Here is a 27,018-nt window from a genome sequence, read left to right as displayed (position 1 = left end):
AGGGTTTGTAAATTAGTTAAAATAAAAAGGGAACCCAAGGAATTATAATTTATATTTGATATTAGTTCTTCCTACTTATAGATGAACATTTCTCAGGGAATGTTGTAATATTCATCAAAACACATGCCATACATTTAAGAAGATAGAGAATGCAATCTGTTTCAAGTTCCACAAAGGCTATCTCCTGCATTTAACTGTTTCATCTTTTCTTCATATAGAAAAAAATTTTGTATTTTCTGTGAAGTGAAGTTGAAAGGAAGATGTATGTTCCATTTCACACCAATAACATGTATAAGGATGACATCCAGAATGAGCTATTTGTAGCAACTAATATGCTTGGTGAAATGAATACACAGTCATCTATTCTATATACTGTATATGAAGTAAATTTGTTTAAAGAATTGATTATTTTAGCAAGCTTAAACACTGAAAATTTCAGCTCCATTGACAAAACTGCTAGATCAAAACCTTGCCTATTTGTCCCTTCACCAATGGGCAGCACCAGGCATTTCACTCAGTGTGAGAACACTACAGGACATGTCCTTCTGCCACCTGCATCAGATCTTTCCCTAAGTCTAAAATAGTTAAAATCTGACCAAACATCATGAAATACGAAGTCAAACAATACTCTCAAAATGCTTTAGCATAGACTACTTTTACTTAAAATTTCCCTAAGTCATTTGCTGGATTTCACAGAATTCCTCGCCCAAGTCATGTCCAAGGAACTTCAAAGCCTTGAACTGTTATTTCTGAGGTATATTTGATTGGCTGAGAACTTTTTCTCTTTAAAAATCAGATAAATGAATGTATAAGTAGGAAGAGAGCTGTGAGTCATTTCAGGATGACCTTAAGAAGTTATTAGCATTTGAACGAATTGAATTAGCATTGAAACATAGTACCCTGGGGAATGTAAAAAAAGTTAACTTAAAAAATGTTATTGTAAGAGGTATTTAAAAGTCTTTAGGAGCACAACCAGAAAGACATTGCTTTCTATTTATTTCCATAATTTTGACCTAGCTTTACACCACAGAGCAAATAACAACATTTACTTTAATTTGCTCCTTTCCCTATAGGTCTCAGCAATACTTTCTCACAGTGGAAATAAAGACAGACAAAATAATGTCCCCATAATAAAATGCTGTATGCAGAACTATCCTCCATATCAATTTCTATGTTTAAACCAGAAAATCCTTTAAAGGGAACACTCTAAGCACATATTTTATCTCTGCAGCAAGAGCTTGTTTGGGCTGTCCCAATAATGTTTGGGGCTTTTTTTGTGTTTGTCACAGAGCTAAACAGGAAGTAGTTCTCAGAGATAAAATTACATCTGTAAATACAAATTTTAAGTGAAAAAATATACCTTATCTCATTTTCCTCTTGATAGTCATGACACTGTGTAGTTTCATCACTTTCTGGTCTGGATTTGGGATGTATTTTCTAGGAAGAAAATGCACTAAATATAAATATTGTAAAACTATAAATATTCTAAAGCTTTCTTTAGTAACTAAACAGTTATATGTTTTCATTTGCTTCAGTTTTCAATATCAAAGTCATCTTCCAAAATGTAGGCCAAATCTTGTCCTCTAACATACATCTACTACTGATATAAATTTTGCTGTTGAAGCTTTTATATTGTAGGCAGGGGCATAGCAGCCAAAAGCAAAAAAAATCCTTTCTCAATATACAATAGGAGAAATGGAAAATGGGGTGAATCTCACGATTTTTGTTTCCAATTACAGAGCGATCATTCTGATAAGGAAGGAGTTGCTCTTTGATGGTGGAATTCAAGAATTTGAAACACAGATTTACATCTGCAATTCACAGTTAAGTGAAGATCAAAAGGGATCTTTTGCTTTCAAATACAGAATGGTTCTCTTATTCCCACCTCCCCACAGCTAAGCAATGTAGCATCACTATGTAAACAATTATATGTAGTATCTCTTACCTTCCAGTATATGGCTCCCAAAATAAAGCCAATAAGGAGAGACAGCAATGATGTCAGAGCTATGCTGATCCCTTGCAGGCTGGAGCTGCTAATGAAGCCAAGTACTTCTTCTGTAATTAAAGATACTCTCATTAGTGAAGACAGATTTATAGCAGAAAACTGTCTTCATGGCAACACTATTAGCAAGAGCATTTTCATGCACCACCTACATAACAGCATCTTAAGTAGCAGAACAGATACTTCAAAGTGCAATGTACATGAGATGCACGTCATACAAAATCTTACAGGAAATTTTTGACCACAAGGACGCTCCACCTACTTCTGAAAAAACAGTGATGAAAAGTACCAACACCAATTCTCTTTTTACCATTTGTAGAGAATTATCTCTTTCCCACACTTCAAAGTTTTGTATTTCTTAATTTTTGAAAGTCTTTGAAACACAAAGAAACTATTTGGAAAAGAATATATGTTAATTCGTGAATTTGCATTAGTTCCATCAGAGATCTCCCACTGACTGCAGGCACTTTGCCTTGCCCCTAATCAATGACTAACATGAGAGCTCTCAAGAGAAGTTAATTTAACAGAATAAGCCCGATCACTTCTAAAGCTTCCTGGAAAGTTACTGCTGACTTCAGCAAAATCAAACCCTTGTACCTTGAGGTTTAACCGTGTTAAATTAAAAACCGTGTCTTATTTGTTTATAAGTATTTCTTGATGGCTTTTAACGTTTTGTACAGAAGAGCACAAATCCTATTATTTTATGTAAATGAACAATTCCATTCCCCTCACTGGGACCTGCAAGCATGCTGAAACTAAAATCTGGCCCTTCAGTTATTTCATCAAGAGCAGGATGTGGAAAGTCCTACAGAGTCACCTGGGGACCCTCCTTCTGAAATGCAAAGTGAACCTCAGGAGACTAGTATTTTAGACATTGTCCACCCAGTTTTGGTTCATTTCAAATTGGGTGTCTGCAGCTCCAATGGTGGGTGCACTGACAGATTACAGGAAAAGAACCAAACTGTAACCACTGGAAAAGTGTACGTGATTGGATACACAGAAATGAAAATGAACTGACAGCACTCAAAATGTGTGGCTCATGCAAACAGTAAATGTCTAAGCACATACAGGATGATGTACTGGGTCAAACAATACGTGTTTAGTACATTATTAAACAGCCTTCAAGAAAATAATTTGGTTTAGAAAGGAGTGCTCTTATAATGAACTAGAGATTCATTTTCAACTCTCAGATTTTCTTGTTAAATTAGTTCAAGTTTTAGAAAAATATTCTTTTTATCTCAGAAATTCAGCTGTGTTTTCTAGGCTCAATGTAGGTAGAAATAAAAAGACAACATAAAGTCTATATCTTACATATACTACATATATCTCTGTGCCTCAAACACTGTTTACAAAGCCTAGGTTCTGACTGTAGCGGCTTGAGTTGCACTTATATCTGGTAGATTTGGCACACTAAAAGGAAACATCAGTCAAGCAGAACCAATGCTAGCTTACCGTGAAAGAAATCTGTCTACAGAAGGGAAAGATAGCAGACAAAATTCTACAAAGGTGAACATCAGCTGAAAAAGAGAGGCTACTGATTAGTCTGCCTCTGTCTGCTCAGACATTAAAGCCAAGAGCAGACATTAACTGGGGGGGCATAACCTTTCTAACTTTCTGTCCCAGATTAGGCACAGTGGATGTTTGCTTGCAGAACTGATCATCACGAAAACTGGGCAAACTCGAGTGGGTGGAGCCAGCCTGACCAACTCCAAAAATGCTCTCCTGTTGTTTATCTGAATTGTATTCTCAGAAGAAAATTCCGATATTGCTCTTGTGCTCTATGCAGGTAAAAAGCAATCCTCATTTGCCTAATGCCATTCTTCTCAGCGAGAGACTGCTGAGCTTTACAACTAAATTATGTAAATCATATAGGGATAGCCATGTTTTCTGGATTTCACCCTGCAGACTTCAGAAAAAAAATTAAAAAGTGAAATAAAAATCAAAGGAAAGACTCTTCAGGTCATGTAGAGCAGAATGTGTTTGATAACATGTTATGGTAGAGGTTAGAGTTCAAAAACTTCAAAAACCCTCTGCCTACCTCTGCAGTGCTGGGCAGCATGTCATGGCAAGCATGCTGGTTTTTACATGAAATACTAGAGAAATGTTCTGTATGCAGGGTAATCAGTGATAAATCTGTACCTTTGTTTTTAACAGCATTTTTCACAAACTCATGCAATTTAAGACAACAGAAGAGACCCCTTTACAATGAGGTATCTAAAACTGGAAAAATATGATTTCTGAAGTTATCTCCAATGCAGATGATTTCTTCATCATCTATGGAAAACTGAAAGGAATTTATAATTATCTTTCTTTGTGGGGACATGCAATCCAGGGACTGAGCCTAAATACAGTCCCACTGTGACACTCTCCTTAGTCTCCTTACATTTTAAAAATCACCACAGAGTTATTTTTTTTTCCAAAACCTGGCAGTGTATGAATTAACTTGGAAGTTGAGTAACCCTTAAAAAGCAAGCAACAGATTACTTAATTTCACTTTCAAGTCCAGAAAAAATTCTCTTGAAAGATCTGGGTAGAATGAAATGAGTCATGGCAGGTTTCTTCATGCGCCTTTTATTTTTATTAAAATTTATAACAGAACAGGCTGAAGAATTTTCAGTCTGGACCTCTCAGGGACTTGTGTCTTAATGAAGAATAGGGAGAGAAGGAAAGAAAGCTGGCTACCACAGGAACCTTTTCCTCTGTTAGAAACTTTGGATCTACACAGAAAGATTCTGATTCCCATCAGTTGTAAAGGCAGCGCAGGATAAGGAACAGCAGGAACCAGGTGTACCAATAATTTTATGAACTCTTTGGGCAATGCCAAAGGAACTGCTGACTCTATCCGGAAGAGTGAAAAAGGGGAGTGAACACAGGCCAGACATCTTGTGGAAGATTCCGTAAGGAAGTGAGCTCATTTGATGCTGATTTATGTATAGTCTTCATGGACATTGGGATGTTAAGCTGTAAACAAAATATTTTTACATTAAAAGCCACTCAGCTACACAATGAAATTATTGAGCTGCTTCCTACCTTGAGCCATGTGTGATTATGATTGAAAGCACTGGCTTATTTTTTTTTTTTTTTGCCATAAATATCTCAAAGGAATTTTCAGTTTACCTCTGCTCAGTTCCAACACAATTACCACAAGATCTTATCTGTAAAAATGCACAGCAGCTCTCACCTTTTCATTAGGGTTTTCCATTAGCTATTAATTTGGAACAGAGGAACAAAGACACAGAAGGCAGCACCAATTGCATTAAGCCATGAGTGAACATTTTCAAATTGTTGTGCAATTACTGAATTAAACTATGGTATTTTTTTCTTAATTAAAAAAGGAGACCTTCTTCCTAAAAACAGTTAAAGACATCTCTGTGTTTACATGTTCTTTGAGCTACTCAGTACTAAATAATAGGGCTAAATTATTATGAGGAAATTACAGACAAAAATGGAAGGAGGCAACACTGAACTCTTCATGAAATTATGAAGAACATTATGGCATTCAGCTGAAGAAGTTTTAGTCACAGCTGGTAAGTTCAAGCTTTGATCAGAGCAACATGAAATTCATTTGATGGGTTCAACCACTGAACGAAGAGATTAGGACTCAAGACTTCTTATGCTGACACTTCTTCTTTACATAGGAACCATCTCATCTACATTCTCTAGATTATGTGTGATATAATCATCCAGAGAAACAGGAGCAAGACTGGAACTTTAACAGCTTCAGTGGACTACAGTCAGGTATCATATAGAGGAAAAACCAAACCAGTCCAAATAAATTTGGGATGGTAGCAGTGGTCTTTTGAGAATTTTATGGGGGAAAGATGAAGTGGAAACATGTTACAAGTCTACATTCAATATTACAAGAATGAAAAAAAAGGACAATTACCATTCAAAAACCAATTAGAATAGCATAATTGTTCTATTTTTCATTTAGCTGGGCTAAGACTTTTTGTGTATATTTAGTTGAGATTTTATTCTTTCATTGTAGTTTAATTTTTTTGTTGTGTAAGAAAAATGGAGTCATGAAATCTGACTCAACAAAAGTAGCAAAAATAAAAATCCATAACTTAGCTCATTTACATACAATTTCTGTGATAAATATTTCACACATTATTTTATTAGATTATGCACTTCAGGTTTGTCTAACTTAAATTCAGAATTGGGGCAGTTCAAGTCATCTGACTACATAGACTTCATTAATAGTTTCAAAATATACTAATCTAGAGGGGTTCTTTTGCAAACACTGAATGCTTCTAAATGCCCTAGAAACTATTAAACTGAAAAATAACACAAAACTGTTTAAAATTAAAGGATTAATTAAAAAAAAATACTGTAGTTTGTGTCTGAATATGCTTTTTTTCAGGCTTCCCCTCTTCTCAAGGTTTTCCTTTTTGAAATTTGAATCTAGTGGTTCTTTTATGAGAACAGTACTAAAGCTAGGGGAATGCTGTGCTGGGGAGTCTTCAAAGGGGAAGTACTAAGGTTTATTCACTGTTGTTCCTTCCAAGAAGGTAAGGAGTAGCTTAAACCAAAATTTCCTCAGCAATAAAGTCAAGATAAAACTAAGATTGGCACTAAAGGCCATTTCAGGGAATAAAATAGTGATGTCAATAAAGATTCCACAGCTCCCTCCCTGCAAAAAACCTCTAAAGGAGTAACTACAATGTAACCAGTCAGCATCCAAATTAATGTAATTTAATCTGATTATGTGTTCAAACTGTCCCCAGATGCAGCCAGACATGCAGACCTCATGTCATTTCTAAATAAGGCTGTTAACTGATATCCAATTTTCCAATAAATTGCTTAAGAGAATGATAATCAGTTAAAACACACCTGTACAGCATATGGTAGCCAAGCAATTTACTGAATTATTTTAATTAGGCTTTTTTTACGACCTGATTATCAGTTCCAATTATAAAACAAGATTAATAATCCTGCTTCAGCACTCTCCTCCACAGTACAGACATAGGTGCCACACTCCAGTGAACTGCCCAGCACCCCTCCCGTTACTGTACTTGGTCAAACTCCTTTCATCTGAACTGTTCCTGTAATCTGTCTCTCTTTTGGCTTCTTGATTCATTACCATTGCTTCAGGCTGTGACTGAATATTTTTCCTCTAGTAATGACAGCAAAAAATTATCACATGTTCAGACCTGAGAGATAGAGACAAGTATGCATTCTTTAACCCCTTCCTAGTGCTTCAGAGTTGGCCCTGGGCTCATCAGGTTATTTGCAGACATCTCTGTGACTTCCTGGCAAAGAATCTACGGCACTGTCTTTTTTCCAAAGACTCAGCCTGGCAGCCAGGAGTGGAGGGTTTTTTTTAATTCCTTCTGAGGGTTCTGGGCTATGATGACTTAAGACTTACTCTTAATTAGAAAGCAATCAAGAAGGGATTCAAATTTGATAGCAGTTGTCAGCCAACTACAAGGTAGCATGTATGGTGCTAAAAGCCCAGAGGGTAACTAGATTATACATTCCAAAGAGAAGGAGCATGAGAAAAAACTCAGGCCTAGTAGCAACTATGTCACCATCAGGAGCTACCATTGTGACCTCTAGACAACATCAGGCTGCCCCTCTGCACGTTTCCTTAAGCACAGGGAGTACCAGTCACATACTTCATCATCACACATTCAGATAAAACAGATGTTTGTGAAGTGAAAGGGGAAATAGTAAAGAGAGCTAGATGCACATTGTCATCTTGACGTGTCTGGGAAACAGGAACAAGGAAGCAACAAGGTTAAACTTTGATCACCATTTCCCCTCTTGTTCACATGGGAAGCTCCAGATAGTGTTCACCTTGTTGTACATGATGTCACTAAAAGCCCTGAAACTTCACTGTTTCCTTCCACTTCAGATTCCTGTACCCTTTCTGACCTCGTGCAAGGCAATGTTGAGGCTCTGACAGCCACCGTTCTGTTCTCTTATCAGAGAGTGGCCATGTAGCACAGTGACCAAGACAGATGAGAAAGATGGACATGAGTATGCCAGAGAGAAGGTTACAGCCTGCCAGAAGGGTACTGCCTTTATCATTGACCCCAAACAAAAGCATGCTGACTGTGGAGGTGGCCCTACTGCAACTAACCCAGGGACTGTCCTCAGGGCTGGGGCAAAGCTTGGGATGCAATGTACAGGTATCCTCTTTGTTCACGTGAGAACCCTCATCCGATCTAGGATAGCTATTCTGTTCACTTGGAGCAACTTCATTTTCTGAGAGTTAAAATGAGGTGTCTGGCCAAATTTGCTGAGGCCATATGACTAGTGAGACCTCATGACAGCCAAAACGAAGAGGCCTGACCTCTCCAAGTTGTAGAGAGCTGTCACATAATTGTAACTCGATAGCATCTCTACATTTTGATTAGATAAGTTCATTGCATTTCAGTATGACAGCTGAGAAACACATGGTACACCATCAGGAACATGTAACTTCCCATTAATTTGCACAATTAATGACATTCTTTTCCTCTGAGCTCTCACAACCAGCTACCAGAACAAAATGGAGACATATATTCAATCACTTGTACTTACTGTTACTGTTAGTGCTACTGCCAATGCTGTCATTCCTAAGAGAGCTGGCAGCAACAGGAGGAAACAAAAATGTTTTTGTGACAGCGACTCTGGAATCTAAATAGAAAATGAATGTGTCAGAATTATGAAATTTAAAATACAGTTCCCTCTATATAAGATGGTGGGTACTGGACTATTGTGATGTGGCTATGGAGCTGTTTTAAAAGCTGGCCGTAGGATGGTTCATAAAGTGGATTAAGCTAAAAAAGGAAGTTTTATTAGGAGTTTTATTTATTTTATTATGCTGAGCTGCTGCTGAATAGCTAATCTAGAAAAGCAGTTGCTGCTTACAAGTTCTTAGGTTATGGCACTGATCTGCTTCTAGTTACTACTGATGTAACTCTACAACTGGACACATTGCCCTAATTAAAAAGCTAGTATCTGTCACTAGAGAGAGTAAAAGAAAAGGTAATATAAACCCTCCATTTATATGAAAGGATAAGGAAGAGCTGCAGGAGCTTGACCTGAGCTCGTTAACATTTTTTAATGAAGTAAACATTGCCCTGTTCAGGAAAAATGGGATGAAATTGAACGTGACTTGAGGCTGCTGCACTTTACAGCTTGTCTTAACTTCCTCTCCTTTCAGCTGTGCAATCTTAAGCTCTTTTACCACTTTATAAAACTAAAGCATTAAGAGAAGATAAGAAGAACAATGTAAAAAAGACAATTCAGGATATATCTTGGATGAATAGAAACAGAGCAGCATAATGCAAGGTTATTTTGATTATGCTGAGAAATGATGTATCTAAGAGTGATGGCACCAGAACAGAAACATAACCTTCAGTGTCAGTAGTTACTTTAATTTGCAGTAAAAAGGTGGCATGGAGGCATGGTATCAGATCCTTAGCATCCCTGAAATCCAAGGAAAATCACACATTTATATCTGCCTAGATTCTGCTCCCCAAAAAGACACCCCTCTTACCATTTTCTGGTGTTCCTACTGTTGAAGGCAGAATGCAGTCATTCTTATCCAATCTGTCTGCAGACTCTTTGTAGACCTCAATGGTACTATTAAAGTGCCTAAAAAAGTCCTCAGGAATGAAGTGACCTTCTTCATAAAGGTGACCATTTTCTTTTACAAAATCCTAGAGTAAAATATAGAATTCTGCTTGAAAGAAGGTCAAGGGAGATGCTCATTTTGACACCTCAACAAATGATAAAAATATCCAAAGATGATACAAAATCGTTTAAATTTTTAACCTGCAGACAACCAGATTAGCTGTATAAAATCTTCATAAAACATACAAGCCTTCTGATCCGAGGATTTCAAATTAGCTTTGCAAATAGAAATGAATTATTAATACAGTGTTGCAAAATTGCTAAGGAATGAAAGAAAGTTTCCCATCCTATACTGAAAACCAAGAGACCTTTAAAATTCTCCTCATTAACAAAACCACCCTTGGTTTCACATTACTTTGGAAAGTTTCACGAGTCTTCTAATCTGAAGTCATGAACACAACAATCACTGGCATTGTCATTAAGAGAATGGGGAAGAGAATACAATAGCTGGGATACACCACTGCTCAGAAACAGGCTGAGATCCCTGATAACGCACCTAAAAATAAGAGCCACTACAAACAAGGAAGCCCAGTCACTCTGAGGTCTAACAGACAGGTTTGTTATGCCAGACTAAACAACATGATTGAGATCCATGTTGATTGATGGTTTTCTTCTTTTTTTTTTTTATGTCAGCAAGTCAAGTTTGGCCTGGGGTTACTCTGTACTCCCAAGAAGGAGGACAGTGGTTAGAACATGGTCTAAGTATGTCCTACAGAAAACCTCCTGGTTTTGGCTCCAAAGTTATTTTATGTTTGATGCTGAGAGTACTAGACTTAAGATCATTATTCTCTAAGGAAATCAATAGCTAGCTGTTTTGCTGAATTACAGGATATTTACTTTTCCATTCTACAAAATAAAATTCCTCTTCCCCAACCACATCCCAGATGAGTGCTTTGAATCATCAGGACTGAAATAGAAAAGAAAAAAAAATATATATATACACTGAAGATTGGAGATAATTCAGTTTGAAATGGATTTAGGGAATATCTAAATACTCACAACAATGCAATGCAAATACATGGTGAGCTTCCAAGTTTATTTCATTCTAAATGCACCTGAGTGTTTTAGCTCATTTGATTTATTCTGGCTGTTGAAAAGGTGCAATTACAACAACTAAGGACTTAGCTAATAAAAATAACTGTATATGAAGATAAAATACTTGCTATAAAGAACATAGTGGATTTTACCTGTTTTATTCAGTGAGACAAAACTTTCCACTACAGAACTTATTTTTAATTACTGGTACTGATTTAATTACTGGTCAGATCTGAATAACTAGAAAATTAATTTATTCCCCTCTTCCCTGCCTGCACAGAGAATCAGACATCTCTTGAGTGAGAATCCTTCCAGCAGCTAGCAGAATCCAGAAACACGAGGAAATGGACCAAAAGCCTCTGGTCTTTGCTGTGCCTTTGTATAAAAGAGTTAATTAAACCACGGAGAAGCTTTCACACACTGTGGTACATACTAAGGGTATATTAATAACTTCAACTACATCATCTTTAAATTTACATTAAGATCACTAGCAAAATACACAAGGAAGATTTCTGCTGGTTCTAAAAAGACCAGAATGAATGAATGATCTTAAAGAAGATTGCTGCATTTCTGACTTTAAATAACTGCATACAGGTCACTGTAGATACTGTAATTCCTTGTAAGCCATTTTTCTTTGAAACAGTGCATTTCTAAACAAAGCAGTATTTCATATGCATGGTAATAGAAATGAAAACAAATCTAATAAAGCCTTGGATATTTCTGAACTATTACTGAATATTGTGTAACAGAAAGTAAAAAAATAAATATCTGCTACAAAAGCTGAAACTCTGTATAAGATTACCTTATTTTTATCAAAAGCAAGGCATGCCATAAGATCATTAATTATCCTTGTGAGATTGTTGATGATTGAATAGTTGCTTAAAACATCCGACATATCTGGAATATCTGAAAATTTCTGGAGAAGATTATGCAGACTCCTCGAAAATTCAGGCACCATCAAATGCAACCAACAGTGATTAGGCTGACAGAGGATAAAAAGAAAAATTGATGTATATTAAATATCAGACATTTGTAAAAACTAGTTAAACATCTCAATGTGCAAAAGTAAATTAGACTGTTTTTTCCAATTTAAACTGTCTCAAAAGTATAAAGTACAATTCTTCTTTACTGTGGCCAGTTTCCTTTTCAGTCCTTTTGGTAATATTTCTGTTTTCACTGATACTGACATATTTATGGTTGTCAAAAGCCATCCCTTGATTAAATTCTCAATAAATGCCAAGTGTGATTGTGTTGAGCATTTGAGCCCTGGAACATGTTACTATGAACCATAGTCCATGCTTTCATTAAGCTACTTATTTTCTTATAAACTCTTACTGCCTAAACAATTCTTTAAATATCAGTTTTCATTTATTGTTGTTACCTTACATGACACAGTTAACCCCAAAGATCCTTAATTTAAATTTCTTATCAGGAGGGTTTTCATAAAAATTTTGCATGAAATCCCTGTGTGCTTTTATCCACCTTTAGACTAGTTAGATGGGTTAATTCCTTATCTTCAGCTTTTTCACTAAATGCCATCACTGGGAACAGTTTCTGGTTCTAAAAACCTTTCTTCTTCCTGAGTCTTTGATAACAAAAGTGTTCTGCACAGCCTGCCACTGTACACTAACACCTATGCAATTAGTTTGTGGGCAAAGTTTGTACATGACTCACATGACTGAAACCTGGTAATTCATCTTGCAGTCTTAGAGGAAGTCATTAACTTCTTTTACTTAGATATATATAACAGTAGTCAAATAGAGAAAAAAGTCACCCAGCCCAGGAAAATCCCTAATTTAGTATGATCAGCAAAAGTACAGGTAACTCATTAGTCAGAACTGCAACTTGTACCTTCCCAATAAAAGATAAATTTTTAACGGCAAAGGTTATGAGAATTTATTCCATACACGACATTATTTTTCCAATATTGAAAATGTCTCATTAGAGCCTTCCAGATACAAAGATCTTGGCCCAACAAGCCCTAAGTATCACTAAACCAGTTTCCAATTGCTGCCCAGTGGATAGGCAGCACCCACTGAATCCACCTTCTGCAATACACAGCAAATGTTTGGCAATGTACACACTTTGAGGCTTAATCTCATTTTACTCAATTTTTTCAACCAATCTGCATTTTCTTTATTAAATCCTTAAAGATTCTTTATTAAAAATAAAAAAAAAAATCCACAGGTGTTGTTCTGCTTTGATGTGTAAATGTTTCTGACAAGAAAAAATACACTTCACATTTTTGAAGACTAATCTATTAGGCTTCCAGGCTTAGAGAACCAAATGTAAATACATTATTCAGCTCCACCTGAATTTCCACTTCTGTGTACAACTCTCTCACAAAATGATAACCTGTGGCAAGTCTGTGATATAACCTTTTGTAATTACCTCAACAATGACTTAAAAAAGAAGGAAACAGAAAGAAAAATGGATAGCATTTGGCTTATTTGGCTTGAGTCTGCTTCACGTTTTTCCTTCCAGGACAACAAGTTGAGGGGGGAGGCAGAAACAAATAAATCAGAGAAAGAAACATATTCTGTTCAAGCAGTGTATATTGTGCCATGTCCCACCACCCCCATGAGACAGGCAATGCATTTTTCTTTCCTCTGCTTTTGAGTAGGAACACTGACCCAGAACTACTGTGCTTCCCTGAACTGGAAACCTCCAAAACCTTTTCCTTTGAGGTTTTGTGGATGAGCATTCTCCTCTGGCAGGGACTAGCATAAGCTTGCTGCTTCTCCTAGTGAGCATTTGGCAATTCCAGCAGGGAGTCTATTTTGTTGCTCCTGCGGTTTAGCATGCGTGTGGGAGTCTCCTCTACTGAACTGCTCTGACCTACAAAGCTGTATTTCACAAAAGCTCTAAGTTCTCTTTTCAGAAATGTCAAGCTGTGCAAGCACTTGCTATGTCAATACCTACCAAACATGGGGATAAAACTGCTCTAATTGAAAAATATGGCATTATTTGTAAGGAGAAATTGACGTTTAACTCTGATATTTTGTGTAAACTCTGACCAAGATTTACATTTTAGGCCAACTGCAAACGGGATTTCCCTCGTACTTCTCATTTGGCTTTTACTTTCTACATCTATGTAAAAGTTTGAATGTTATCTCTTCCTCTGAATTCAGCCCTTTGCTGTCAGCTCTGCCTTTTAACCTTCAGGTTCAACTACACAGTTCACTCTATACAAGACTTTTAAAGCCACTCAGTTGCCTTGAGCTAGTGCATAATGCAATAACCCTTCTGTTTAATGGATGGGTCAGTCTGTTCTTGTTACATGCACTACACTGCTTTGCATTCACCCTGCCTTCCTACCTTTACTTATCTACATTTGGGACTTGCTACCTTGGGTACACTTCCCACTTTATTAAGCACGCACTGAAGATTGTAATCTATTGAAAAAAATTGCAGAGCACCATTTCAAACCCGTCAGAGTTGAGCAAAGACCATTTACTTTAGGCAAAGCCATGGATTTCCCAGCTTGCATGGACCAAAGAAAAGCCTACTTATTCAGCAAGCCTTGCTGTGGTATGCATAACACAACCTGAAATTCCCAGAGAGGAATTTGGCAAAGTGGAATCTGAATACTGCTGAATACTTCCTCCTGTGAAGGCATGTGGCCAAGAGCTGCACCTGCCATTACTGTGACTGAAAGTGCTGTGCAAAGGGAACACGGAAATCTCAGCTCCGAACTTCTTCCTTTTTATTTCTTGGCTGCTTGTTGTAAATGTAGACTAGATCTAAATTTCTGGATATGATGCACCAAGATGACATAGAATGGAAAAGAACCTGCATACTGGCAATCAACACTGAACCATGGAGAGAGGCAAGAGTGAGAACAAACAAGACTCATTGCTCAAGCAGGTTCCCTGGCCTTCTTCATCTGCCAACACCCCAAGAGAGCAGTGTAGGGAACAGCCTCAATCCAGCTCAACAGCTGGAATGGGCTGGAAGCTGGGGAAGCAGCACTCAGGCTACAGCTGTCCTCCACAGATGTGAATATCATCACACCAGACACCAAGATAAGTGAATTTCAAATTCCCTGCCCAGCATTCAGGGAACGGTGGCAGCCAGTCTTGCTTCCTTTTTCTCTAAATATTGGCTATTATAAGAAATGGAACATTTTCCATTATATTTATTTATAAAGGATCTAGTACCTCACTTCCATAGCATTTGTTCTGCAGAGTTTTCCTGTCTAAAGAAACAACTTTAAACTGGGTTTTCCAAAGTACTCTAAGTTTTAGTAAAAGCCTCAAGCTTCCAGCAAAACTCTTAAAAACACGTCTACATCTGACATAACCCTTCATAACCTCACAACTCAGGGCCTTTCACTATCCTGCAGCCTCCTTTTCCTCCTGCCATCTTCTTGTTTTTCAGGACTGAATGTTGCTTTTGGCATCAATTTCCAATATCAATAGGGAATGTTGCTAGATTTGCCACTTTGTTGTAGGGTAGGATGCATTTTTATATGTGTATCACATACAAATTGGATTCTTACAGTGAAAACTTTGTACAGACACAAAAATAGCTTCTTACAACTAGCAGATAATTTTCAGCTACTGATGTATGTATACAATGATTAATTCTAATACAGGCACAGTATTGTTCAGTTTAACTGACAAAATCATAATGTTCTTACTTTTTTCCTTGCCTTAAAACAACACAGTATTCAGCATAATTTGTACTTTCACCTTCTTCCCTTTTCTAATTTTTATTGCAATGTATGCAACAACCAACCTTTCAGTACATAATTTCAAATTTTCTTTTGTTAAATTGAGGAAAAACAAAAAATATTTAGTAGATTGAGCAATAAAATAATGAGTTTTAAATAAAAATATTATAAAATTTTAAAGTGTATAAATAATGTTTATTTGAAAGTATCACTATGTATTAAATATGGGATTATATAGAAAGAATAACACAAAGCATGTTTGAAATCCTACTGGTTTGTTTAGTTAGTGATGCTAACATTTGCTGAATTTGAGGTTCTCTTTACTGGCTACTTAGTATTTGTTGTGCTCTAATGGCATTTCCATCAGCTGAAACAGGAAGGACTTCTACTTCCAAAATACAATTACAGAGAACCTATTTCTTTAAGAAAACAGTATTTTTTCAATTGATACAATTAAATAATACTGACAAAATAATAGCACAATGAAAATTTGACTTTTCCTAGAAAAAAAAGTTAAAAAATTTAATATGAAGAAACTTTTTTCTAGAATTCCTGCAATTAAAATGTTTTAAGGGACTGCAGGAATCTCTCTACATTTCTTTTGAATAAATACTTGGGAACCATATGAAAAGTGAAATAAACATTATTTAACAGTAACTTGCCAAGATATAGGACTAGGTACAAAATGTTACAGCCACCACTGGTTACAGTGGGCTATTTTATTGGGATTAACTTGAAGTGGTTGTACATACCAGACTATCCATCTTCGGGACATATTTAAGGGTTATCAGATAATCATTTGGGAGATTTCCAACCTAAAATAAACAGATAATAAAAATGTTATTACTTACTACACAAAGTAAGACTTTATTTCCATTACTGTATTCAACAAAATCTACCAAACATTCAATGCTAATTTTCAGTAATTTACCAGTTTCAGGCAAAAATGGTTACTTACACACTTTACTGTGGAACTGCCATTGACACTTATTTGCCCACAAGTGAACCATCTTTCCACAGCTCTGTAACATGCTCAGATCTGATCTGATCATGTTCAATGCTACTGCTTCCCAGCAGAATTAAAGTGAACAATGAGTTGAGAAAAGTGATCTGATGTTTTTTATTACTGCAGAAACTCCACTGCCCTTCCATCCTTTAATGCCTTGAAGTGTTTACATGACAACTTCTACTGTAGACAGTAGAGGACCCAGAAGAGGACCCTTTTTCCTTCGACATCCAACTTCAACACGCATCTGAACCTAAATATTTGCCTGTCTTGTGCTTAGTTATATACCAGGTCAGAAAAACACTTGAGCACAACTTCAGCTTTGGAATTGTGCTTCTTACTAATGATGAGCAACATCATTATATCTGAGCAGTGTCCTGGGGCAAAGGAGAGCTTCCACACACAGGCTGCAACTTTGCAGATGTGGGTGAGCATGAAGTGTGCTGCAGCAAAGGCAAGGAGTGGAAGAAGGGTTCCCACTGGATTATACTACACAATCTGCCACAGATGCAATCCAACACTACTGTGAGACATGGTTGAACATCTGGGGAATGTGCTGAATTGGGAGATGAACAGTCCAACCGTCACTGGACTGCCACAAATCCACAGCCTTTTGAAGTATTTTTCCAAAAGATTTAGCTACAATATGAGGCTTAATGATACAGTAAACCTATTTTCTATCAATGAAAGCATCAATTGATATTTCTGATCTCGGTTTGAAATACACATAGTCAAAAACAATATGCACAGATGTAGCTCCTTTGGTGGGAAAGCATGTCTGCTTCAGGTTAAAGATCATTCTGTTATGGCTGCTTTTGATTCTGCTGCTATAGCAACCAGCACAGGGATTTCTTTTCCCCTTGAGCAGTTTTTAGGTAGTATTTTGTTTGGCAAAACATAATGTTTTGTTTCTTAATTAAAATTTTGTTTCAATTAAAAATTAAACCAGTTATTTAAAAACGTTGTGGTTCTAGAAATGATCAAGGGTAATTCTTATACACAGCCAAACACAAGTGAATTCCAAACATTTTTTAATTTATGTGGGTTAAGATACAATTTTTCAGCTCAATGACATCTATCTTTCTCCTGCTTTAGAACAGTTACTATATAAATGATATATAAATGATCCTTAAAAATTCCCTCACACAAATCAGTTTTGTTTCTTCTTTTATTCTTCTTTTATTTTTATACCTACACATTCCTAAAGCAGAAGTGCCACAAAAAATCTCTATATTAATTTCTATTTATCTGTCATTTTGATTCAAGATGCTATAAATACTGAAAAATATTTCAAATTATTTCAAAAAATTTCAAAATATCTAAATTCTTTAGAGCATCAGATTTATTCTAAATCCTCCTGTAAATTTTTTGTCTATTATTCCTTTCTTTAAAACATCACAGCATCGTGGCATACCAATAAGTTTTCCACTTTTTTTCTAGCTTCCTTTGCATGCCTGGAGAGGTAGGATTAGCAGCACTTCAAGCAGCACAGATAGTGAAGATGCTACTCTATGTGAAAAGTTTCCCTTACTCACTCTAGAGGGATTCCACACTTAGCAATGGCTGCAAAACCACTGTTCTATAAGAAAGGTCACTGGAAGATTAAATTTGTTCCATATCAATGAACACTACAAGAATTGATATGCATTATGTATACGATCTACTTTCCTGGCATCAGAGCACTTCAAGCACTTTTCACGCACAGTTAAAAAAAAATTAAGTGCCCAAGAGCTCTTATACCTTCTCAATCAGAGCTGGAGCATACAGCTCAGCCTCAGATATTTCTCTCCTTGACAGACTGTGAATCAGATAAGATATTTTTGAATTTACTACTAAAAATGAAGATCACTGGGAGGAGGGTGTCAAAATACATGCACTGCCTCAAGACAAAACTTGTTAAAGCTTTGTTGACTGAAGTCCACACGTCAGATGCAGTGCTGGTAAATGATGGATCTCAAAGTGATGAAGTTACATTTGTGTCTCACTTGGACTTCCCAACTCACAAAGAAAATAGGGTAAAGCCCCTGATGTAAGAGTGAAGGATATGTCTATACTAGGTCTGCATTTTGTACTCTCTTGCTTTGCTGAAATGTATCTCAAAATTTTGTTTGACCACCAAGACTGAGCCAAACCCAACCACTCAATTTTCATCTGCTGAAATGATCCTGAAAGGAATGAATGGACTCTGCACACCCACTCTGTGCAGGGTGCCCGGCTGCTGTGGCTTCCAACAAGGAGCAGATGACAAGGCAGCTCTGACCTGCCTGAGCACAGGTGTTTGGAAAAGAACTGACCCTTCAAAATACCTGAGTCCTGGATGGCTTTTTATTAGTTCCTCTAATCAGCTCCATGAGTACAGTGACAAAGCTGGGGGGCCACAAAACACCTGCCTGCATGATTTACCTTGGTTTAAACAGGAGTAAGTTTTGATTGATATAGAGAATGTGAACTGATAATCTTGCAAAGGAATATGTAGAACCAAAAGCATTGAATTGCAATTAAAATGTAACTAAAGTTTCTCTGACTTAGTGGCTGTGTGTGATTTCAGATATCCTAACCTAACAGGCTGAGAGAAGTTGAAGAGCAGGGAATCTAGACTTACGTCTTTAAATCCATATAAAACCAACAATAAGTGCTATATTCCCAGCTGTAACAAAATCTCAAACTGGGGAATGTAAGATTGCTTTTGGCATAGAGAGGTCTGAATATTTAATACAGTACTGTTAACATTGCATAACCCAAACATGTTTTAAAAAATGCTCACGGTCACATAGAGGGGGAGATGAAAAAAGGAGGTAAAAGTGATTTGGGTTCCATAAACTACTCTTTCATCCCAACAGCAGACATGAGAGATGACCTATCTGCAGTCACGCTTTGAAATGAGCGCTACTGCTCTTGAAAATTCCCTTTATTGCGATTGTTATGAAAATTGCAAGGAGACAAGCACAGATATAGTTTTCATACACATATAAAAAAATAAAATATATTAATAAAGTAAAATATACCATTTTGCATTTTCAGTGTTTTCTTTTTTACTTTGAAGCATATGATGGGAAAAAACATACTCTCCTTTTAGATATTATTTCAACCCTAAATTTCTGTCTATTTGTTTCCCTTTTCCTGTTCTTTTCATAGAATAATAGAATGGTTTGGGTTGGAAGGGACCTTACAGGTCATCTGGTTCCAAACCTCTACCATGGACAGGGATATCTTCTGCTACACCAGGTTGCACAGAGCCCCATTCAACTTGGTCCTGACTCTTTTCCAGGGAAAGGCCACTCACCACTTCTCTGGGCAACCTGCTCCAGTGCCTCACCACCCTCACAGTAAAGAATTTCTTGCTTTTGCCTAAATTTCTCCTCTTTCAGTTTAAAGACATTCCCTCTTGTCCTAGCACTACGTGCCCTGGTCAAAAGTTCCTCTCTAGCTCTTTGTCACAGCTTCTCTGGCTTTTGTTTTCCTGCAGGAGCTTCCACTGTCTCCTCCATCTCTGCAATCTACTCCATCTCATCTGCTAATGAAGCAGTTAATAAAATCTTCATCATTTGGCTTAAGACAACATGCTAACAATTTCCGTTCACACTTTTTACAGTCATAGTGGCAGATTATTTGCAGCATAACAACTCTGGATAATTTTTTATAACCCCTTCACTCAGGAGAGTTAGATCCATTTAAAAATAAAAATCAAATGTGGCAGAGAGTGTAAAGTACATATTTACAGCAAAGATGTAATGTGAAAGCAAAGTATTTGACAGCATGTCTCAAACAAGGAACTGGTCAGTAAATCCTGATTATTGTTTGGGCTTCCAACATTCAAAAGAAGAAAATTGCTTTAGATAAGTAGTTCATGGAAGAAGAGGTATCTTATATTTTGATAATGGACGAATAAAAATATGTAGGTATATTCTGTACATACTGCACAGCTCAGTGAAAATTCTATTTATATGTAGGTTTTGATGTTCATATTTAACAAACATATATGAAACTGATTCCTAATTCTTATGCAAAATCAAATGCACAATTACAGCGATGCAGCTTTCTGTTGACTTACTGTGCTGAAAAGAACAATGGGGACAGACATTATTGACAGGTGCTGCAATTACAGTTTCATAATACGGAACATTTGCTCATCAAGTAATGTGCTTCCCTCCAGACATCTTCATTACAAAAGAAGCAGGAGGTCATGTGATGAGTAGTGCAGCATGAATAATCTCTAGATACTTTAATTCTCTATAGGTATGAAATTATGCCCTTTTAGAGTTCTTATCATTAAAAAACAAAAATTACTATTCAATTGTTCTTTGCCTCTTAAGATCGTTTTACTTAGGCTATATTCTTCATATGATAAAATTATATTAGCTAGATGTGAATAAACTTAATCTTACAGAATACACAAGTCATTTTTTATGAAGACATACCAGTCTGGTTTGGTCTTACATTGATTAATGTTCAGAAAACTAATGAATTTATTTCTTTCTTTCCAATTCTTTCTTCTGGTGTGAGTCTAGAATGATTCTCATGAAAAAATCCAGATTAAGACCACTGAAAACAAGTCGTGCCACACATCTGTCCTTATTTTATTACTCAAAACAAAGTTGATTAGGCAAATAACCCACATTTTCAGGCACTGCACGGCATGCCTTACTTATTCTCCAGTAGCTTAGGCTTAGCAGACATCTCACTATATTCACTGAGGGTCTTGACTGAGGCATGTTTTCATACCCCTATAGCACAATAAAGTTGAGCAGAACACAGCTACAGTCATGCTCAGGAGTTCTCTACAAGGGATGTAGAGGGTTTACAGTACTTGAAGCAAGCCCAGTACCAAATAAACAAAGACAAGGAAGGAAATTGTGGCACTGTTTAGCAAGCTGTAGGTTCACTGCAGTAGAATTGTGTGTGTGGCGGGGGGAAACACGCTGGAGAAAAAGCCAAATGAGGGATATAGATTCATACTGCAAAGAATTTTTAGCATGAGATAGGAAGAGGATGGGAATCTGCGTGGAGTTCATCAAGGAGCATCTTTCCTGCAGCCACAAACAGTGTAACAGATACCATGGAAATAATGAGGAGAAGCTGAGGGCAAACTCAGCATGTGTTATGACAACACAGGCAGTGTTAATAGTACCTTTGAAGATAAACCCAAGAAGCTTGCCATTGATAGTGGAAAAAAAAAGGAGGAACAGCTTGAAGGAAATAAGTAGATGATAAAGGGTCAGAGCAGCATGTGAACAGACAGAAGAGCAAAACTACAGAAGCTGAAGCTAGAAAAAGGTTTATCATAGACTAGAGTTTTATCCACTGAGAACTTCGAAGAAAAATGTACTTGTTTGTCCAGATAATTACAGACATTTTTTTCTTCTATTATGACAAGAAAGACAATGAAGGTTTTAAAAGTGAACTTTGAAGAGTGGGGAGAGATGGTAGTGTAACTTTACAGTGAGAAATGGCCCAGGAAAGGCTAACATTTTGGAGAGATGAAAGACATCCCACTCTGACTCTAAGAAGGATTCATACCAAACTAGGCTCTAGACTAGTTATGCCTGATAATTTGTGATGAGACAGGAGGAAGAGAGGCCAATATCCTAAGGTAAGTGATGGTATTTGTGCACTACCGCTGAACAGATAGTTTATTGCACACAGAGATGTGACTATACTCATAAATGTGGAAAAAAAGGGTTAAAGAACATGACAGTCTGGCTGAGAATAATGCATTTCGGAACAACTATTATATCACTGTGTCCAAATGTGACAGAGTTTGTGGATAACATCATAATAACTATGAGCAATAACTGTACATATAACACTTCTGTGAAATCCTCCAGGCTACAATTTGTTCTCAGTGTGAAAGGGGAGCATATTTACTAAAAACCCTATGTTCTACAGGCACAGATTCTTTGGATCAGTGAAGAAATAAAACTTTTAAAGGCCGATAGGATCTCCAGACAAAGGGAAAGGCTGCGGGTGTTGTCTACCTGGATTTTGGTAAAGCCCTTGACACTGTCTCCCACAGCATTCTACTGCAGAAGCTAGCAGCTCATGCTTTGGATAAGTACACCTTTCACTGCATAAAAACTGTCTGAATGGCTGGGCCCAGAGACTGATGGTGAATGGTTCCAGAACCAGGTGGTGATTAGTGTTCCCCAGGGCTCACTATTGGGGTCAGCCAGTATCAGTTTATTATCTTTATTGATGATCTGGGCACAGCGACCAAGAACACTCTCAGTCACTAAGTTCTGTGTTAGAGTTGATCTGCTGGAAAATGGGAAGGCTCTGCAGGGGGAGCTGGACAGGCTTGATCGGTCGACTGGCACCAGTTGACTGAGGTTGAGTAAAGCAAAGTGCCAGGTCCTGCACTTCTCACAAGAACTCTTCCCTGTGCTACAGGCTAGGGGAACAGTGGCAGCCTGGAGGAAAAGGACCTCAGGGTGCTGTTGGAGAGCTTGCTGAACATGGTCCAACATGTGCCCAGGTGGCCAAGAAGGCCATTGGCATCCTGGCCTGTATGAGCAATACTGTGGCCAGCAGGACCAGGAAAGTGATTGTCTCCCTGTACTTGACACTTGTCAGGCCACAGCTCAAGTCCTTTGTCCAGTTCTGAGCCCCTCACTACAAGAGGAACAGCAGAGAAAGGCAGCAAAGCTGGGGAGGGGTCTAGAGGGTGAGTCATATGAAGAGTGGCTGAGGGATTAAAGATATACATCATCAGAACATCCTTCTTTAATTAAATGAGTATATTGTGTTTCAAAAAGCAGAAATGGTACAAATTTTTTGCTTCAATTTGCAAGAGTTCTAGGGTCTTCTGAACCATATTTTTAAGTAATATCATGTTGGAGTCCTTTTTATATGTGCTAGGGATATAGTTCACAGAGCATAAAAAACCTGTATTTGCTACAAAGTAGTATGATCAGTCAGTATTCTTTGTAGGCTTCTCCCTTCTCATATTCACACTGTCAGCTAACGAGGATTTGCTTTAGAAGTACTTATTACGTATTTTTAAAATTTTGTTCTCAGTGTCTAGTTGCCACATTGTAGAATTTCAAAAGAGAATGATCAACATGCAATATAATCATATTAATTAAAACAAAGAGTTCTTATACTAAATTGAGGGCACTAAACTTAATTTTATCTTATCCTTTTAATTCTCATATGGTTTGATTGAAATTATTTCTGCAAATATTAGCACAGAAAAAATAGGGAGATAGACTTTCCTCAAAACATTCTCAGAACTCATGCAACTCAAAACAGAGAGAACCAATGTGTTCAGGGCTTTGCACTTTCTGATCACTCTGCTATTTCTCCAACCCAAAGTATCTCTGAATTTGCTTGGTAACTTGACCTCAATTTTGCATTCGTGGGGTGATCTGAAAGCCACGGGTCCAAGTCAGGAGAATGACCATACAACATCCTAATGGAGGAGTGTCCAAAGAAGTGCCCAACTCCACTCAAGCTTGGCAGTAGCAGAAGAACAGTGTAACGTGGACAGTGTGATTATTCAAGATGTTTGCACATTTATTTTTTTTTTTGTAATCTATATTTATACAATCTTGATGTTTAAATTGTACTAAAGGGAAAGTTAAAGTATTTGTCCTCAGGACACATAATTGACAAAAAGTTGTTACTATCTCTGCACTACACAATTTCACCAGCCCTCACAGGAATTCTGTTGTTCTTGCATGCTTTATACAGGTTTACATCAAAGCTTAATACTTTTCCAAGAGATGAAATATTATCTGGAATAAATATGCCAATACTTCAAAATTCTGCCTAAAGAGATTTGAAGCACTAAACATTTAAATAGGACTAGAGTACCCCTAGAGATTTATACTATGTGCCAATGCATATAAAAAGGACCAAAGAAAACAAGTTAAGAGCACTGCACAGGCAGCAAATGCTAGGGGCTCCAATTTAAGTGTATGATAATAATAACACTGATGTTGCAACTGTTTTCCCACAATAAAGCTACAATTTTCAACTAGATTCAATATGCAGATGAAGATATGCTTGTTAAGTGCTCAGTACATATTATTTCTTAAAAACTTCAGTGTTATATCCTGCGCTACTGCAAAATAGCCTAATTATTAACTTAGGTGGAGCTAAAAAAACAATTGACTTTACAAGCAGATGCAGTTTTTCAGGTTAATGCAGTGGTCAATTAAGTAACAGTTACAACTTCCTTAAATGAATTTAGTTTTTATATGAAGCTATGAGTCCTTCAGACTTAAACTTCTGGGTACAGCAAGTAGCGAAACATAGAATTCATGTAACCCACTCACACCCAAAGATTGCTAAACCTGTTCAATTGTTATTGCTTTGATTCCTACAATGATGTTTGCTATCACGCTATTTTTATATATGGCACTTATCTTTCATATACCCGCAGTAAATACTTCTGCTTCAACTCAGCTGTGTTTGCTGGCAGTCTGCTATGGAGCAAGTCAGTAACACAAAGACAATAATCTTTCATCTGCATGGGGAACAGTCTGCTCCGAAAGAATGTTTAAGGAAATAAATATTTTTGACAATTTTTATTGAATTTTGGAGTCAGGAAACTACATATGTATATACACTCAATTTTGGTCAAGGTAATCTCTTCAATTAACACTGCAAAAAGGGGTTTTGTTCAAGTGACAAGTGTTGATGGATTTTCTTTTAATATTCCCCTAGTTCTAATACAGATTTACTAACTTTGCTTAGAAATGTAAGTGCCCCTAAACACTGACTATTTTTAACATACAGAATAATGTACAATAAAAGGTACTTACCAATTTTGCAATGTCATTCACATCATCTGTGACTGGATTCCCGCAGGAACTCTGGGCTTTGACAAGAGGATTAAGTAGGAGTAGTTGAAGACAAAAGCAAGTGATAATCCAAGTCTGTTTAGTAAAAAAGAAAAAAGGAAAAAGAAACAAGAAACCCCAAGTGAGTAATCGCCAAATATGAAGTAACAAGAGATTGTGGTAATGTTTTTCATATGCGAAGTCTAGAGGCAACAATACTCTTTATCCTTCATGAAGGCATACTTGTACTATTACAATATCATCTTAATGGAAGGAATCCACAAAAATGCACTGAATTGATCTTTTCTGGAAGCAAATATCTTTAGAGTATTAATGGAAAGCCTAGTACCGAGCCATCAGTTACTTGCACAGGATCACACTTCGCTGGGTTTTTGCAAAGTTTACGGATACCAAAGAAGAGGAAGACACAAACTTTGCAATATTCTTTATCATCAAAATACAGTTAATTACACACTTGTCATTCACCTGATAGATCTGCGGTTGTAATGTGATAAATGATAAAGAACAAAATTATACCAGATTACATCAAGACAAAAGGAGAAAGTTAGTAATCACAGCCATTTTGTTTGAGTACTTAGACTGCAAGCAAACCCACAACTGGACTCTGCCCAAATACTGACATCTCAAGCAGCAGTACAGTACATCTTCTCCAAGTGACGTGCTCTGGCCTCTCAGAAGTGCCAGTTTGGCTTTGGCACTACATTCCCCTCCTAAATCCTTTTGGAAACAGCAATGCAATGTACTCACATAGCCTTGTGAGACTCACACAGAAAAGCACCAGATAACTAACTAGCTGCGATGCACCTGGGTGTCTCCTTGGCTACACTGCCTGAACTTCCTCGCCTTCTGTTGTTCCTTGTGCTTCACTGGTTTCCCACAGAGCCCTGTGCCAAGTTTAAGCTGCAGATCTTTATTTCCAGAATGCTAAAGCATTTAAGTTATGGATAATCAAAAGTTGCCTCAGGTTGTGAAGCTTCTTGTGCCAGCTGACTGAAGCTGTCAGCAAAAGCCGATGATGGTGTACATTTATGGCAAGTATGGAATTTGCCTGTGCAGGCTCCTAAGCCTCCATAAGGGCAGGACTGAGATCAGAATTTGCTTTTGCACAAACTAAGACACAGCTCAGCTCTGTCTGTTCTGTGTGACAGGTAGAGAACTCCAGCCTCCACCCTTGCCTTCATATGCTCCCCAACCTTTCCAAGTAAGACCAAAGGAAATGAACCAACAGCGACACAATTCTCCAGGAAAACAAGAGAAAAATCACGGATTAAAAAGATGAACTATCATTAATCTGGAGGGCCTAAGAAAGAATGATAATAAAGATTGTTCAGGAACTTCATAAACTTGACAGAACAGTGCCAGGCACTTTACCTGAAAGAGCTGTTAAATGACAAGAGTAATATCTTTCTTGTATCTTTTATCTCTTAAATCTTGTATCTATCCTGCAAGTAAAACTGGTCGTTTGCTTTCTTAGAATACAGCTTCCTGACACATTTAGGTAACATCAGTGTGGGCTGCTGGTAGAAAAGACAATCCAGCTTCCTCTCCCTGCCTCTGGCACTGGCACTGATGGTTTAGTCAGTTGTACTAGGCTGACAACCTCCATTTTTGTTTTCCTGTAGTATTCTTCAGCTTTCTGATCCAAGTAACTGACACAGTTGAAATGCTCTGTCAAAGATGAGACAAGCCAGGACTGCAGATTTCAGTGGAGCCTGCACTTGCCTTTCCCTAAACTGTACTCTCAGACACCACAGAGAAAGAAATCAAAAGTATTCTGAGCAAAGTGAATTTACAATATTCAAGATGTCTTTCGAAAATGTCTCTTGCTTCAACAAAACTAAGAAATACTTTTACTTTAATATTTGTACAA

The 27,018-nt window shown here is 37.2% G+C and overlaps 1 protein-coding gene across 2 annotated transcripts in view; it reads right to left on the bottom strand.

Annotated features, from left to right (window-relative positions):
- The window catches only part of KITLG (KIT ligand), a 55,998-nt gene that overhangs the window by 5,235 nt on the left and 23,745 nt on the right, over positions 1 to 27,018 (bottom strand). Inside the window, exons 2-8 of one of the 2 annotated variants that reach the window (XM_005519410.3) lie at positions 25,110 to 25,223; positions 16,091 to 16,153; positions 11,466 to 11,645; positions 9,492 to 9,654; positions 8,531 to 8,626; positions 1,946 to 2,055; positions 1,361 to 1,437 (exon numbers count right to left, since the gene is read on the bottom strand). In XM_005519410.3, coding sequence (XP_005519467.1) covers positions 1,361 to 1,437; positions 1,946 to 2,055; positions 8,531 to 8,626; positions 9,492 to 9,654; positions 11,466 to 11,645; positions 16,091 to 16,153; positions 25,110 to 25,223 — 803 coding nt within the window. The remainder of the gene's footprint in view (positions 1 to 1,360; positions 1,438 to 1,945; positions 2,056 to 8,530; positions 8,627 to 9,491; positions 9,655 to 11,465; positions 11,646 to 16,090; positions 16,154 to 25,109; positions 25,224 to 27,018) is intronic. The other variant, XM_014249085.2, reaches the window with a different exon arrangement.

This window comes from Pseudopodoces humilis, chromosome 5, assembly GCF_049639895.1.
Source record: "Pseudopodoces humilis isolate 2021_Gansu_Grassland_sample_001 chromosome 5, ASM4963989v1, whole genome shotgun sequence".
Taxonomy (NCBI): domain Eukaryota; kingdom Metazoa; phylum Chordata; class Aves; order Passeriformes; family Paridae; genus Pseudopodoces; species Pseudopodoces humilis.
This window is presented reverse-complemented; position numbering and strand designations above follow the sequence as displayed.